The 14,436-nt window shown below is 35.8% G+C and overlaps 1 protein-coding gene across 2 annotated transcripts in view; it reads right to left on the minus strand.

The window, feature by feature from the left end:
- Positions 1-14,436, minus strand: part of APAF1 (apoptotic peptidase activating factor 1) — a 48,726-nt gene that overhangs the window by 3,219 nt on the left and 31,071 nt on the right. For both annotated transcript variants that reach the window (XM_034403785.3, XM_034403786.3), the window contains exons 20-25: positions 13,775-13,894; positions 9,368-9,490; positions 7,741-7,866; positions 6,038-6,157; positions 3,833-3,958; positions 1,889-2,014 (exon numbers count right to left, since the gene is read on the minus strand). In XM_034403785.3, coding sequence (XP_034259676.1) covers positions 1,889-2,014; positions 3,833-3,958; positions 6,038-6,157; positions 7,741-7,866; positions 9,368-9,490; positions 13,775-13,894 — 741 coding nt within the window. The remainder of the gene's footprint in view (positions 1-1,888; positions 2,015-3,832; positions 3,959-6,037; positions 6,158-7,740; positions 7,867-9,367; positions 9,491-13,774; positions 13,895-14,436) is intronic.

Below are 14,436 nucleotides of genomic sequence, written 5' to 3' on the forward strand. Positions count from 1 at the left end.
CATCCCTGCTTGAGGATATATCTCTTGTTCCAACAGTGATGGACAAGTTTCATTCATTCATTCACACTTACCTTTTTGAGAATGTATTAGAGAAAAAGTTGCAATTACAATTAGTAAAAAAAAAAATCCTGCATGAAATTGATTATTTTGGAAAAACCTGCATTGGTTATTCCTGTAGATAACCTGAATTAGCAATTGGATGGGTATGCATGTACCTTTCCTTGTCCTATTAGGTTTCATGCAACATCTGATATTATTGTATAAACCTGTGAGATTAGAAGTTGGAAGTATTGTTTTGAGCACTTCTTTTCATTCCTGAGCCAGTGGTTCCAACTGGTAACCATGGGACTAGTTAGATCCTGTCATCCTGTATGGGACACTGGACTTCATGCTCATTCTTATGTTACTTAATGTCTATATAAAACCACTGGCAGTGATCATTTGTCAGTTCAGGATGAGAAATCATCAGTATGCTGATGATGCTCTATAATACATTTCATCCTGGCTAGGCAGGGAATAGAGTGGATGATGTAGCTCATCTAGACAGTAAGAGAATAGATGGGAAAAGACAATAGAAGGCTGAATCCCAGCAAGATGGGGATGTTCAGAAACTGTTAGGCTTGCCATCATCCCTTACACTTGCTGTGAATGGGATCAAACTGGTCTTGCCGGCATCTTGGTATTGTGATAGAACAAATAAAGTAAAAAGGGTCTGTTGTTCATGTCACATGATCTCCCAAATATACATACTTTGAAAAGTGCAGACTATAAAGCTGACCTGGAAAAAAATGTTAATAAGCAGTTAGATTTGGACAAGACCTTTCTCAGATGGAAGAAGTGAAAAGGGGCTGATGTGCTGGCAAGAAGATAAAAATTAGTTTATCTTGGAATGAGAATTGTTGAAGTTTGAGGAGGAAAAGAAAATGTTAGACAAGATGGGAACATACCAGAGTGTCTCAGATGACTACTGAAAATGAGAGGCAGCCAATGGAATATTCCTAATGACTGACTCTGCAGTGGGCAAAATGGCAACAAGCCAGGATCAAATTGTTTTGCTAATCTTAGAGACAGCAAGTAAAATATAATTAATATCTCTAAGAACAGAGAAGGAATTTGAGCTAGATATACATCCACATGCGTTCAAGTAGCCATTCTACGTTTAGAAAAGGCTTTAGCTTGCATAATTAGCTCATGCATGTTCTGATGACATGTTCACAGTAGAAAAATGCATTTTTGCACAGCTCAAAACTAAACTGAACTTTTCCTATATCTGTTGATGATAAAAGATGTGGGAAAGAAATATAGAGAAAAAATCATGTAGTACTGTATACTTCTACATTTATATGTTCTACAGGAGCAGCAGTTGGGAGTTTGTTAGCTAGTTTTAGTTTATCTGCTAGCTGCAATAGAAAGCCTACTGACAGTGACTCATGCCATCACTACCTTGAGACTGCATTATTACAATATAGCTTAACTACTGCTGCTCCTGAAGACCACCTGAAAACTACAGTTGCTACTGAAGGCAGAGCTGGCCTGCAGAGCTATTTTAATGATACAAACTCTGTCTTGTTGAATGAAGACAGGGGAGAATTCTGCAAAATTTTTTCACTGTAGAAAGATTATTTCAGGGGTGTGGGGGTCTGCTACTGAGAAAGCCTGTTTCTAGTTTCCACCCACTTTCTTAGCTATCTTATAAAGGTAAATGCATTCTGTATTCCTAACATTTTTGTTAACAGAAAAATCCTTGAAATCCCTCTTTACCACTTTAATATTGTTGCTTTGAAGTGATAGCAGAACCATCCAAAAACTCATCAATATAAAAAATATCAATCCATAGCAATTATATTATATTATGCCAAATATTAAATAAATAATGGAAAAAAAATACCCTTATTTCTCCATGGTCATCTCCTGTGGCCAATAATTCATTATTAAGAGAGAATGTACAGCATCTCACACAATCTTTGTGGCCACTCAAAGTATGAAGAGCTGATGAACTTCTGAAGTTCCATATCTGAAGATTTAAAATATTAAAATATTATATTAAACAAAATGTTTAATTTACATACAAACATGAACATACAAATAATACTTACACCTCATTCATTCAGATACCAAAACTGGTATCTGAACTTCATAGATAATTTAGGGTACAATAAAAACTGTAAGTGTAGAAATGTGATCAGAACAGAATAAACTAAAAAGAATATTTGTAAGAGCTGGATTTAGTTCTCCAAGGCCTAATTTTGCCAAATACATATTTGATGGCATGCATAAATGAGCAGCAGCAAGCATATTTCCTAAAAACAGTCTGTGCAGGTTGAAATTTGCTTCAAACATATTTTCTCACATAGGAGCTAGGAACATAGACCTCAAATTCTCCTTTAACAATCTGATAGAGTACCTTAACAGGAATGGTGTTATGATATTATCTCCTGATGCAGAAGAATAACAGGTACAACTGCATCTTATCTAAACAGACATTTACAATGATCAATGCTAATTTGTAGTATTCGGCAGTAGGTACATTTAAGTTCTGATTCATATAAATGAAAGAAAAGCCAATGTGCAACTCTTTCACTGAAATCAATATACAGTAATAAAAAAACTACTTCTCACTTCAAGGGAAGAAATGGTGAACTGAAAATGGCTCTGTTCTCAACTGAAAGCAGAGCTGATGACTGTGGTGGAATGAAGTGCCAGCAAGTGGACTGGCTCTTTGGGATTCCTCTCTAGACAAAGAGAGGTTGGGATTGTTCTCAAATGTTTCAGACAGTTATTCTTCATGAGGAGACCGCAAGACAGCAGTCCCCAGCAGTTTAGAACTCTGGGAGAGGAGGGAACACCAGCTTTGCCTAAATTGCAGTCGGACACAGGGTTTGCACGCTTCCTTTTCTAATCCCGTTTGGAAATTGCTTATTAATTGCTTTTTGAAATGACAAGTTTTATAGCATTGGGTGAATCTCCTTTGATACATCCAAAAAGAAGTTTTAAATACAGGTTTAAGGACTTTAAATAAGTCTCTATTTTTTTGGAATAAACAGCAAACGGATGATTAGAATATTGATTTTGGAAATTTATAAATGGACTAAGGATCCAGAAGGATTTGACATATGATTTAAAATTAATTTTAACAATTCTTCCGTTTTTTTAAAAAAATGACAGAATGGAACTTTGGACACTGGAGGGAACCTGGAGGAACTAAAAGTTACAATTAAAGAACACTTATATTTGACTGAATGACAGAATGGAGCAAAATACTTTAACATTGGATGTATTGAGGGATATTTGTGAACAATGGAATCAGAAGTTAATTTTAAGATTGTCTACATCATAGACAGACTGTCTTTAAAGATGTCATGGAAGAGGAACAGATTTCACCAGAGAAGACAGACTGATCTGAAAGCGGATTTAAAAATTTCAGGCTACAAGTATGATATGGAAAAATATGCTAAATTGGATGTAAAAATGACACTGCATAGATATTTCAGACATTGGATAAATCATTTTACTTTAAAAATCAAACTGATGATTCCAGAAGAGTCTATCTGGCAGAAAAATATTTTACAATTTGGAAGAGACAATGGTACTATTTTATGTTATATGCTCATGAATGAAATAGGTAGAAAGGAAAGGGTATAAAAGATAGAATATTGAAGCTACATCAGCTTCTGGCAAAAAAAAACCCTAATTCCTCTTTACATGGCTGAGGTTCAGACACACCTGAAACACTTTATAAGTCTTGATGTATAAATGAATTAGCAGTGATTTAATTATAAAGCTGTATTAAACAGCCTTTTTGTTTAATACAAATCAAACACTCACTACTGACCTTGGCAGTTTTGTCAGCAGAGGTAGTGGAAAATATAGTGGCATCAGGTGAAACAGCACAAGAAAGAACAGCATCTTCATGACAAGTAAGATCTTTTTCTAGTACTCCAGTAAGTATATTCCAGACCTGAGAAATATAGGGAAATACACCAGTGATGAATGCTGATTGTATGTGGTTGGTAAGCAAGACAGACAGACACTTATGCAAAAGGAAGAGGACCCTGAATTTAAGTTGATTCTTTTCCCAAAATGGAAGTGTATGTCTTCATGAATGAATCAAATGAAATGTTCAGCTCCGGATAAAACAAAATCCTAAAGATCTTAACTTTCCCACTACATATTGGGATATATGTCTATATGTGTATTCATGTACACATACACACCCAAACATACTTTATGTGTCAGAAATCACATTTCAAAAAAAAGGCAGGATCATGGTGTGTAGGTGTAATGATTAACAATTACCTGTAAATCAGATATCCCATTTATAAAATTAATGGATTCACAAAAGCATGTACAGGTAGTCCTCGACTTAGAACAGTTCATTTAATGACCATTTGAAGTTACAACAGCACTGAAAAAAGTTTTTTCACACAACTATTACAGCATCCCTATGATCATGTGATAAAAATTCAGATAATGGGCAAATGATTCGTATTTATGACGGTTGCAGTGTCCCAGGATTATGTGATCATCTTTTGTGACCTTCTGACAAGCAAAGTCAATGGGGAAGCCAGATTCACTTAACAACCAAGTTACTAACTCAACGACTGCAGTGATTCACTTAACAACTGTAGCAACGTGAAAGCAACGTGCTTTCCGCCGTGCCCTCAAAACCCTGATGTTCCAACAGGCGGGGCTAAACATATGAACATGTGAATGTTTTTAAAATGTTATCTAATTTTAGGTTCTATTTAATTGGGCCAAACTATGTTGTAATAATAATTTTAATTAGCAATTTTATGATGTTTGTGTATCTATATTTTTCTTGACTGTACACCGCCTTGAATCCTACGGGAGAAAGGCGGTATAGAAATATAATAAATAAATAAATAAATAAATAAATAAATAAATAAATAAATAAATAATGCAAAATGGGGCGAAATTCACTTAGAAACAGAATTTTTTGGCTCAATCGTGGTCATAAATCGAGGACTACCTGTACTGACCATTTTCTTGTATATACGCAAATTAGCTTCATAGATAGAAAAAAACATGACAAATATATATATTCATTCTTATGTTCAGTAGGAATGGCAAAGGAGGAGGGGGAGGTGCAAGAAGAGAAGTGAACAATGAAGGGAAGAAGAAAGAGAACCACAGTTATATCCCTCAGATAACCCCCCAGCCAACCCAGCAGTAATTGAAAGCAAAGGAATCATGCTTTTCAATAACAACTTCTGCAGCCATAGGCATCTCTATCCATTGTCACATTTATTGTTCGCATTAAGATAATCCCTACAATAAGGACTGCTAGGGCAAAAAAAAATGTTTTCCTATAGAATAAATATGCAAATGTAAAATTACATTTAGAAATAGTAGTAGATGGATTTTTCAAAAATTAATATTTTTAAACTGTAAAATAACTATTTTAAAACAGTGTTTGGATGTATCTAATTTAATTTAATTTACTTTCTATTTAAATAGCATTACACCAACAGATAGTTCTATAAAAGAGTTTCAGATTGGTTCACTGATCAATGACAACATGATCACTTTACTCCAACTCTTGTAATTTAAAAAGTTACAAAAAAAACCCACACCATGATTGGGAGTGGGGAAAAAAACCTCCAGAAAATTCAGGCATTCTTAATTTTCTGTTTCTTCATCACTTTATCAGTGGAATTGCAAAGTTAGTGTCTTTTAGATGTTTTGGACTAATTCCGTGAGCCCTACTAGAATGAATGAAAATGTTTTGAGGGCATTATATTGTCTATAAGTGCTACAATACATATACATATTTGTGATCTATTAAATACTAAAAGAATAGAAAGAATTTAGAAACAGTGCCATCAAAAAATGAAACAGCTTTTCTTCCTATTTATCCCTCTATTTTAGCCTGATAAAATGCCTGCTTGTTGACATTTATCAAGCAAAATCTGATGACTTTTATTATTTGTAAACCAAATACAGTACAAATTTCATACAGTACACATTTAATTTATAGACACTAATCTAAAATAATGAGTAAATTGCTTTTATTTACTTTAACTGTTCCATCAAATGACCATGAAAGGAGTCTTGATTGCTTCAGAAGATGAAAATTCTTGACAGGTTCTTTATGTCCTTTCAGAATAATGCATTTCTCTGACTGCCAATTCCATATCTAAAAAAATTTAAACATGTATGTAAATAAAGATATCTATGTGTTTTGAATAACAGCATTGATTACCTTGAATATAGAAGATTTTTTTTACTGGATAAATATCCTAAAACACTTGTGAAAATTAGTTAATCTACCTACATTGGTCTAATGCCCTGTTGGCGAACCTATGGAATGTGTGAATCGGCATGCATAATCATCCTGCGAGGGATGCGCGGCCTCGCTGGCTCGTCGTCTGTGTTCCTATGCACACATGTGTGCCAGTCAGCTGGACTTCGTGCGTGCAGGGTCATCAAAACCCGGAAGAGCAGCATTCCGTTGCGCATGTGCGAGCTGGCCCCCGAACTTCTGGGTTTATGTCGCACGCATGTGCGATGGCCAGCTGTTCGTCAGGTGCGTGTCCGTGCCGGAAACCGGAAGTTTGGGTGCTGGCTCGTGCATGCATGATGGAACACTGCTCTTCCAGGTTTCAGGGTTCCCGCAAAGGCCAGCGAGGCTGGGTGGTCCAGGCGGGATGGTTTTGTGTGCCATTTCCGGCACGCAGGCCGGCATGCGGTGATGTAAAAAGTTAGCTATCACTGGTCTAGTGGTTAAGACACTAGGCTGGAAAGATGAAGACTATGAATTCCAGTCCTGCCTTAGTCATGAAAGCCAGCTGGGTGATCTTGGGCCAGTCACTTTCAGCCCACTAACCTTACCGGGTTTGTTGTTGTGGGGAAAATAATAGGAGGAAGATCTACTGGATATTTTCGCAGTCTAGAGTTATTTGTAAAAATAATAAAGGCAGGATACAAATAAATAAAAAGAAAATACAACTTGGGTGGCATCATGGGAATAATTCTATTCTCTTGAGGAATTTATCCTCTGTGATAAATAACATGTATTCATTCCTGACATACTTTACAATAGACAAATTTCCATAATGAAATACTGCAAAATATTAAAATGCAATGTTTATTTTATTATGAGTAAATTATTACTAGAATGCTCAAAATGTTTTGATTAAAAAAAAGTACATGGATAGGATAATATGGATAATTTCATGGCTATCTCCAAAATCTGTTTTCTCTGAATGTTAGCTTTTCAGAAATATGAACTGGAGAGCACTACTGCATGCATGTTCTGCCTGTAAGGTTCCTAAAAGTATTTGATCATACTGCAAGTTTCTTACTCTTTTTAATCTCCACATAACTGGCAATATAACAATATATATTATCGTTACATTATGCATATGCATATATAGTAAATGCATATCCCAGTAATAAAACAGGATTTAAATTTGAATGTATCTCTCTTAAGACAACAATCCAATTACAACTATAAAAGTTCAGAAACAGTTATAGCTTGTAAACTATCATTTTTCCTATTTTTCCTATTCAACAGCTTTTTATTTTTTAAAATACCGATCCTTCTGAAATGACATAAAATTAAAAACGTAGAATGGATAAACTAACTAAATTATATAAATATATATATATTTATAACAAACCGAAACAATTTCAGAAAAAAATATAATTTGAAGAACTGCCTGCCAAATTTTGAGCAATGGAGTCAGTTCCTAAGCAAAACTTGTAGCATTCCTGTACCTGTATAGTTGAATCATCGGAGCTTGAAATAAGAGTTTTTCCATCAGAAGTAAACTGGCAGTGCTGTACAGCTTTCCTGTGTCCAATTCTGGATTTTAAAACACTCCTATCTGATACATTTAAAACCTGTTGAAATGAGATCAGGCATTAGCATGTTGTGAAGAATTCAATATGCATGATTTTTTAATCCTGAAAAATCCTGAAAAACGAAAAATATATTTTTAAACCAAATTTTGTGACAATCTTCATAGAATATGCTGTCATTGGAACTAAGAGATCAGGCCTTGGACTACAACTTTTTCACAAACCATATGCTATTTTAATAGCTGCATTGAAAGGAACAATTTAACATTAAATAAATTCTGGATTTAGTTCAGATCTGGAGAGTTTCCAGCAAAAATAGCTAAAGTGAACTGAACTGAAAACACAACACACACACACACACAGAGGTGGGGGGGGGAAGGAAGGGAAAGACTCTAAAGTCCAAAACACAAAATAGAAATGTACAATATCCTGAGATTATATTTAAAAATCAAACGAAAAGAAAAAGAATAAAAAGCAAAAATAAATAGTGAATTGTGCCTTCTTTGCTGTAGCACCTGCCCTATGGAACATTCTTCCCCCTGAAATTAGAATAGCTCCTTTTGATATTTTGGAAGGTGCTTACAATCTGGTTTGGGATTCCTAGGGAACTAGAGACACACTTAGATGGTGTAATTGCTGAAGTAGGTATTGTTATCCTCTCTTTACCACTGTTTCTATATCTGTCTTTTATACTTTTTTGTTTGTTGTTTTTTAATTTGTTGCTTTATCCACTTGCGCACTGCATAAGTGGGTGAGATGGGTGTCTATATTATATATATATATATATGATGAATGGATGGATGATCACAGGATGGTGATGTACCATCAACACCATGTCAATATCTTGCAGGCATATAGATTTTCTCCTGCTTATATTAGTTTAGATTACAAGGTTATTATGTTATCATAAAATATAAAAAATTCACTGGGTAATTTTCTGTAAAAATAATGTGTCCTCTTAAACTGAAACACCCAATTATTTTGCTCTGATATTGGATGTGTAGGTCTAGAGGTTAAGGCACTGGGCTAAAAATCAGGAGATTATAAATTTTAGTTCTGCCTTAGGCATGAAAGCTGGCTGGATGACTTTGGGCCAGTCACTTTCTTTCAGCCCACAATGTCATGCTCAGGCAACAAGCCACTTGGTCAATTCCTGTCACAACAAATGGATTGACACTCACTTAATCCAAAACTGGAAAAAAGAAAAACCCAAATCTTGCACTTATGGACAAATGCTAGGAAGAAAAACTTTGATGGGTAAACCATTTTTTCTACAAAAAAAACCCCAAAAAACCCCCACCAGTTAAATGTGAAATGAACATCAGAAAAATGAGTGTGATTCTAACATTGGCTTTAGAAATATATTCTCATTATTACAAACTTGTAGTCACTATTAGGAAAATATATTCAATTGTCCTAAAATAATTAAAACAGAATCTTCTCAAATTCATTCTCTTACTGATTTTGACTTGTATAATGCTTCCAATAATTGGGGAATTAATTCAAAAGTCACTGATTCAAAATTTAAATTCTGGTACTTCACCTTTACAATTCCATTTTCATCTCCATATGCAGCAAACTGTAGGTCTTCACTCAAACAACAGCAGCAAATAGAAGACTTCTGTTCTTCAGTCAAATAAACAGCATCGCCAGATCCGTTAATTAGCTATAATGCAACAAATAACTGGAAATTACTGAGCACCATTTAATATCTGCTGTTTCTTTGCTTAGGGTGTTTTAAACCATTTTTTCCTCAGAGTTAAAAATAAGAACCAGTAACATTATTGTTAATAATATATAAAGTCATGTACAGATAGATTTCATATATTAATATAAGTGGTAAATGTGTATGACTAACACATCTTCATTATTGCCTTGGTAGTGATGCCTAAACTTATTTTATAAGTCTCATTTTTCTGACAATTATATAGAAGCACATTAGCAAACACACACTTATTTAACTTTAAAATTGATTTTCCACGTCAAAAAGAGCTTGTAATGATCTTTTCAATAAATTCTTTAAGTATTCAGTGCTTTGTGAAAATGAACACCGCCATAGCAGAACTACGCCCTTTTCTGTTTCTTGCTTTCTGTTTCCATAGCAATATATTTAAACTGAAAAAATGAACAGGAAACAGCTTTACATTACCCTTATTTATAAATAATTTTAGAAAAGGATGACCTTTGTAAAGATTTAACCAGTTCTCCAATTTTCTAACCCCAATAAAGGGCTAATGAACCCTAAAAAGTTATTTTTATTTAAAGAAAAGAAATCTTTTATACAGGTTCTCTTGCAATGGAAAAGTGCTGCATAGTCTAATCTATAGAATTCTTAGAATGGGATGTGTCACAATCCACCAGTAGAGGGGGATATAGCACACATACATTTCATATATGAAATGAATTGATAACATCACCAAAAGTGGCTGAGACAGCTATTACATTGATACCATTATCTTTCTTTGGAGCATCATTAACAGGCACAAAAATACAGATTCCTTCAGAATACTGCTATAATACTAAAATTGGAAATGATCACCCATCTGATATTGGGAGTGCATCAGAATGATAGCATAAAATTTGGAAAGCAAGCAAGCAAGACTATATATCCTTATTACAATAAAAGTTAGGGGTCTGTTTATTTATTGATTATATAAATTTTCACCAGACTTGCTAATAAACCCTATCTCTAGGTAGATAGAGCAGTTTTACATTTATAAGAACCCATATTTAATAAGTTAATAATGTATTAAAAGTTATTAAATCATATATACCAGTGATGGCTAACCTTTTTGTTGTCGCGTGCCGAAAGCGCGACCATGCGCCGTCACCCATAATGCAATGTGGGAGACCCCCCCGTGCCTCCCACCCCCCATGCATGTGTGTGACCCCTCCATGCTCCCTGCCCATGCGCAACCCCCGCGCATGTGCCCCCATGCTACCCCTGCATGTGCCCCGCCCAGTGCATGCACACAAGACCCCTGTGCATGCACATGCAACCCTGCACATGCGTGCGCGAACCCCTCGCCCCCTCACAAATGTATGTGCATCTCCCACATGTGCCCCACCATTCGCACATGCATGGCAGAGACCCAAAAACCATCTGGCCGGTGGGAGGAGCGCGCGCATGCATGGTGGAGCTGATCTGGGGCGACAGCTCATGTGCCCGTAAAGAGGGCTCTGCGTGCCACCTGTGCCATAGGTTCGCCATCATGAATATATACTATTAAATGCTGTATGTCACTTTTTACATAATCAATTAGACTTCAAAAATGATTTGGAATAGTGGTTTAGAACATCCATAAGCACAGCACTTCTTGCTTATTAAAATAGCACTACTATTGTCACAGTCATATTACTGCATATGAAGTAAGTAAATAAATACATGAAATCAATATTAAAAAATTGAAAATCCCTTTGAGCAAAGATGGTTACAGATCCTATCAATAGTTTATATGGTGAGATATAACAAACCAAATTTGAATTAAGTAATATCTTCCTGCAAATATAAAAAAGAATTTTTAACATTTTTACTGTTATGTCAAAGTTATTGGGAAAATGATAAAATATCTGCTTAGATCTCGGCAAATCTTTGAAAGAAAAAAATGATGTTTTCACTAAAGCTAATAAATATGAAGAAGAACTGTGGAGGTTCTCTGAAGATCTATAGTTTTACTTTCTCAAATTTTACTCAAAGCTGTATTTAATAACCCTGAGGATGTATCACATGAAGTGTCAAGATTTTTTTTGTTAGCAAACAGCAAGAGACACTTAGGAAGTCTCTTGCTGTTTAGGTCAAAAATACACAGGCAGGTTTTGCTTAAATCGTAGAAGAAAACTGAAATTCTATTCTGAATAGAAAGCGTGATATCACTGGATGTTAAAAAAGCCTTTGACAATTTTTTTTACTATTTGTTTCAAATGCCTACTTTAGATTACATGTTATTTCATATTTCTTTAGAAGTTATAAACTAATATTATATGCAAACAGTATTGTATTATTTATGTCTATACTTAATGCTTTCATTCCAGCTTTGGGAAAACAGCAGGATATTCAATTAACAGGTCCAAATCAGAACTGATGTCAGTAGTTAAAAATCCCTTCATTAATTCAATAAGTAGTTATCAATTTCATATATGAAATGAGCATATTGGGGTATGTAGATTAAGCATATTGGAGTTATAACATCTTCTAATGTATCATAAATTTTGATAGATTTAAACCTTAAATTTTAATAGATTTAAACCATATTTAAAACTTACCCCTTTGGGCAAGATTAATACTCTTAAGAATATGTCTCCAATATCAGTGATTCTCAAATATTTTAATCTTAGAACCCCTTTATGTTATTAAAAAAGACCGAGTTCCCCCAAGAGTTTTGGGTTAAGTGGGTTACATCTAGAAATGTATTAGAAATTACAAATCAGATATTTTAAAATATTTATTTAGTTGACTCTCTGAAATGGCCTCAGGGACTCTGAGGGATCCCCAAACCAGATTTTGAGAACCAATATACTATACCAGGGTCCCTAACCCCTGGGTTGCGGCCCACTACCAGGCCATGGCTAATTCGGAAACAGGCCACGTGAGCAATGGACTGGTGTGCACATTCAGCTCGACTTGTACGAGTGGTGGACCAGCGTGTATGCATATGCAGTTCAACTTGTGCAAGTCGAGCTGTGAACACATGAATGTGTGCACCGGCCCGCCACTCACGGAAGTTGAGCTGTGTGCATAGGCCCACCGCTCACGCAGCTGGTTTCCCTCTTCCCCACACACCGGACCACCAACCCATAAAGGTTGGGAACTGCTGTCCTATACAATTACATATTTAGTGTGGGAATTGAATGAAAATATCAAAAGATCACCTTTGAATGAGACTGTGTCCATGTGGTGGAGGAATAGTTGAGCATTGTTTTAAATTGTCCACTTTATACAGACACTCACCAGTAATTATTATCTACATTACTAAACAACCTGGTTGCTGTGACTTGTTTTATCTTCAGTTATCAGATCATATCAGATTTTACTTCTCTGACCACAGCTAAGCACAGTTCTATAGTTTGTATGCCACAGTATCTTTTCTAATTCTAATTCTAATACTTCTCAGATAATTTAGAACAATTATTGTTCTTTCTTTTTATCCTAATTAATTGTGATGTTCTTGTTTTATTTGCTGGTCTATGAGCAAATTAAAAAAAAAAAGCTTGATTTAGTGTAGTTGCTATATATGATAGCTTAGATCAGTGATAGCTAACCTTTTTGCTGTCGCGTGCCAAAAGCGAGGGGAACATAGGGGGGTCCCGCGCATGCATGCCCATACCCATAATTCAATGCCTCCTCCATGCTCCTCCCCTCTCCCCATGCATGCACGTGCAACCCCCCCCCGCGCTTCCCCTCTTTTGGCACACAATGGCAAAAAGCTTACGGGTGGGCCTGGTAGGCTCTTTTTTTGCCCTCCCCAGGCTCCAGAGGCTTTGTCGGAGCCTGGGGAGGGCAAAAACGGCCTCCCTCACCCTCCGGAGGCCTTCTGGAGGTTGGAAACAGCTCATTTCCTGACTTCCAGTGGGCCCGGAAGGCCCGAAATTCAATTGGTCGGCACGCTCATATGTGCTGGAGCTGAGCTAGGGCAACACTTGCGTGCCCACAGATATGGCTCCGCGTGCCAGCTGTGGCACACGTGCCATAGGTTCACCATCATGGGCTTAGATGGTCGGTAATTCTGAAAGGATGTCCTCCTGACCTGACAAAATCCAGTTGGCCTACCAAAATCCAATTGATTACTACAAAGCAGAGAGGATTTAGCATACTCTATATCTCTGCAACCATATAATAGTTGTCAGGGGTTTTGCAACCAAGATATGGTAGCCCTAATCATTCATGAGTACACTTAAGCTGTGCCAAACCTGCTAACAATTTTCAATATAAATGAAGTATCTAAATATTTACCTGCAAATGCTTCAGACTACCTATTGCCAGGATGTTGACTTTATTATCCAGAAATGAAACATCTATTTCACGATTTAACACAATAGCAGAGGACTTGCATACTTTATTTGTTTCCCATATCTGTTGGAGAGAAAATGATGATTAGAAGCTATGTCACCCAAGCTGTAAAAGTTTGAGCATAGATAAATTAAACTGTAAAATTTAGGGCTATAATTAGAAATTAAAAATAAACACCAGTTTCTTTTATTTCCATGTATAAAGTTGTTTAAGGAAAAATTTATCTGTGTGTCCCAAAGATGCTTTCTTTCAAAAGGCAACTGGACTTTCTTGTTTTGTTTGAAAAAGTTTCGCTTCTCATCCAGGAAGTTTCTTCAGTTCTGATTGAATGGTGGAGAATGGAAGAAGTTATATAACAGGGAAAATGTAAATCCTTTCATTGTCCACCATTCAGTCAGAACTGAGCAAGCTTCTTGGATGAGAAGTGAAATGTCTTCAAGCAAAACAAGAAAGTCTAGTTGCCTTTGAAAGAAAGCACCTTTGGGACAATCATGACCTGGACGACTGAGAATCTCCATAAAAAATTACCTGTGTATTTTGTGAAATCACATATTAATCAAAGTCTAGTTCTTTTATTCAATTCAAAGAAGCAGGCTTTGTTCCAG

Source organism: Pantherophis guttatus, chromosome 7, assembly GCF_059756535.1.
Source record: "Pantherophis guttatus breed Tessera chromosome 7, ASM5975653v1, whole genome shotgun sequence".
NCBI lineage: Eukaryota > Metazoa > Chordata > Lepidosauria > Squamata > Colubridae > Pantherophis > Pantherophis guttatus.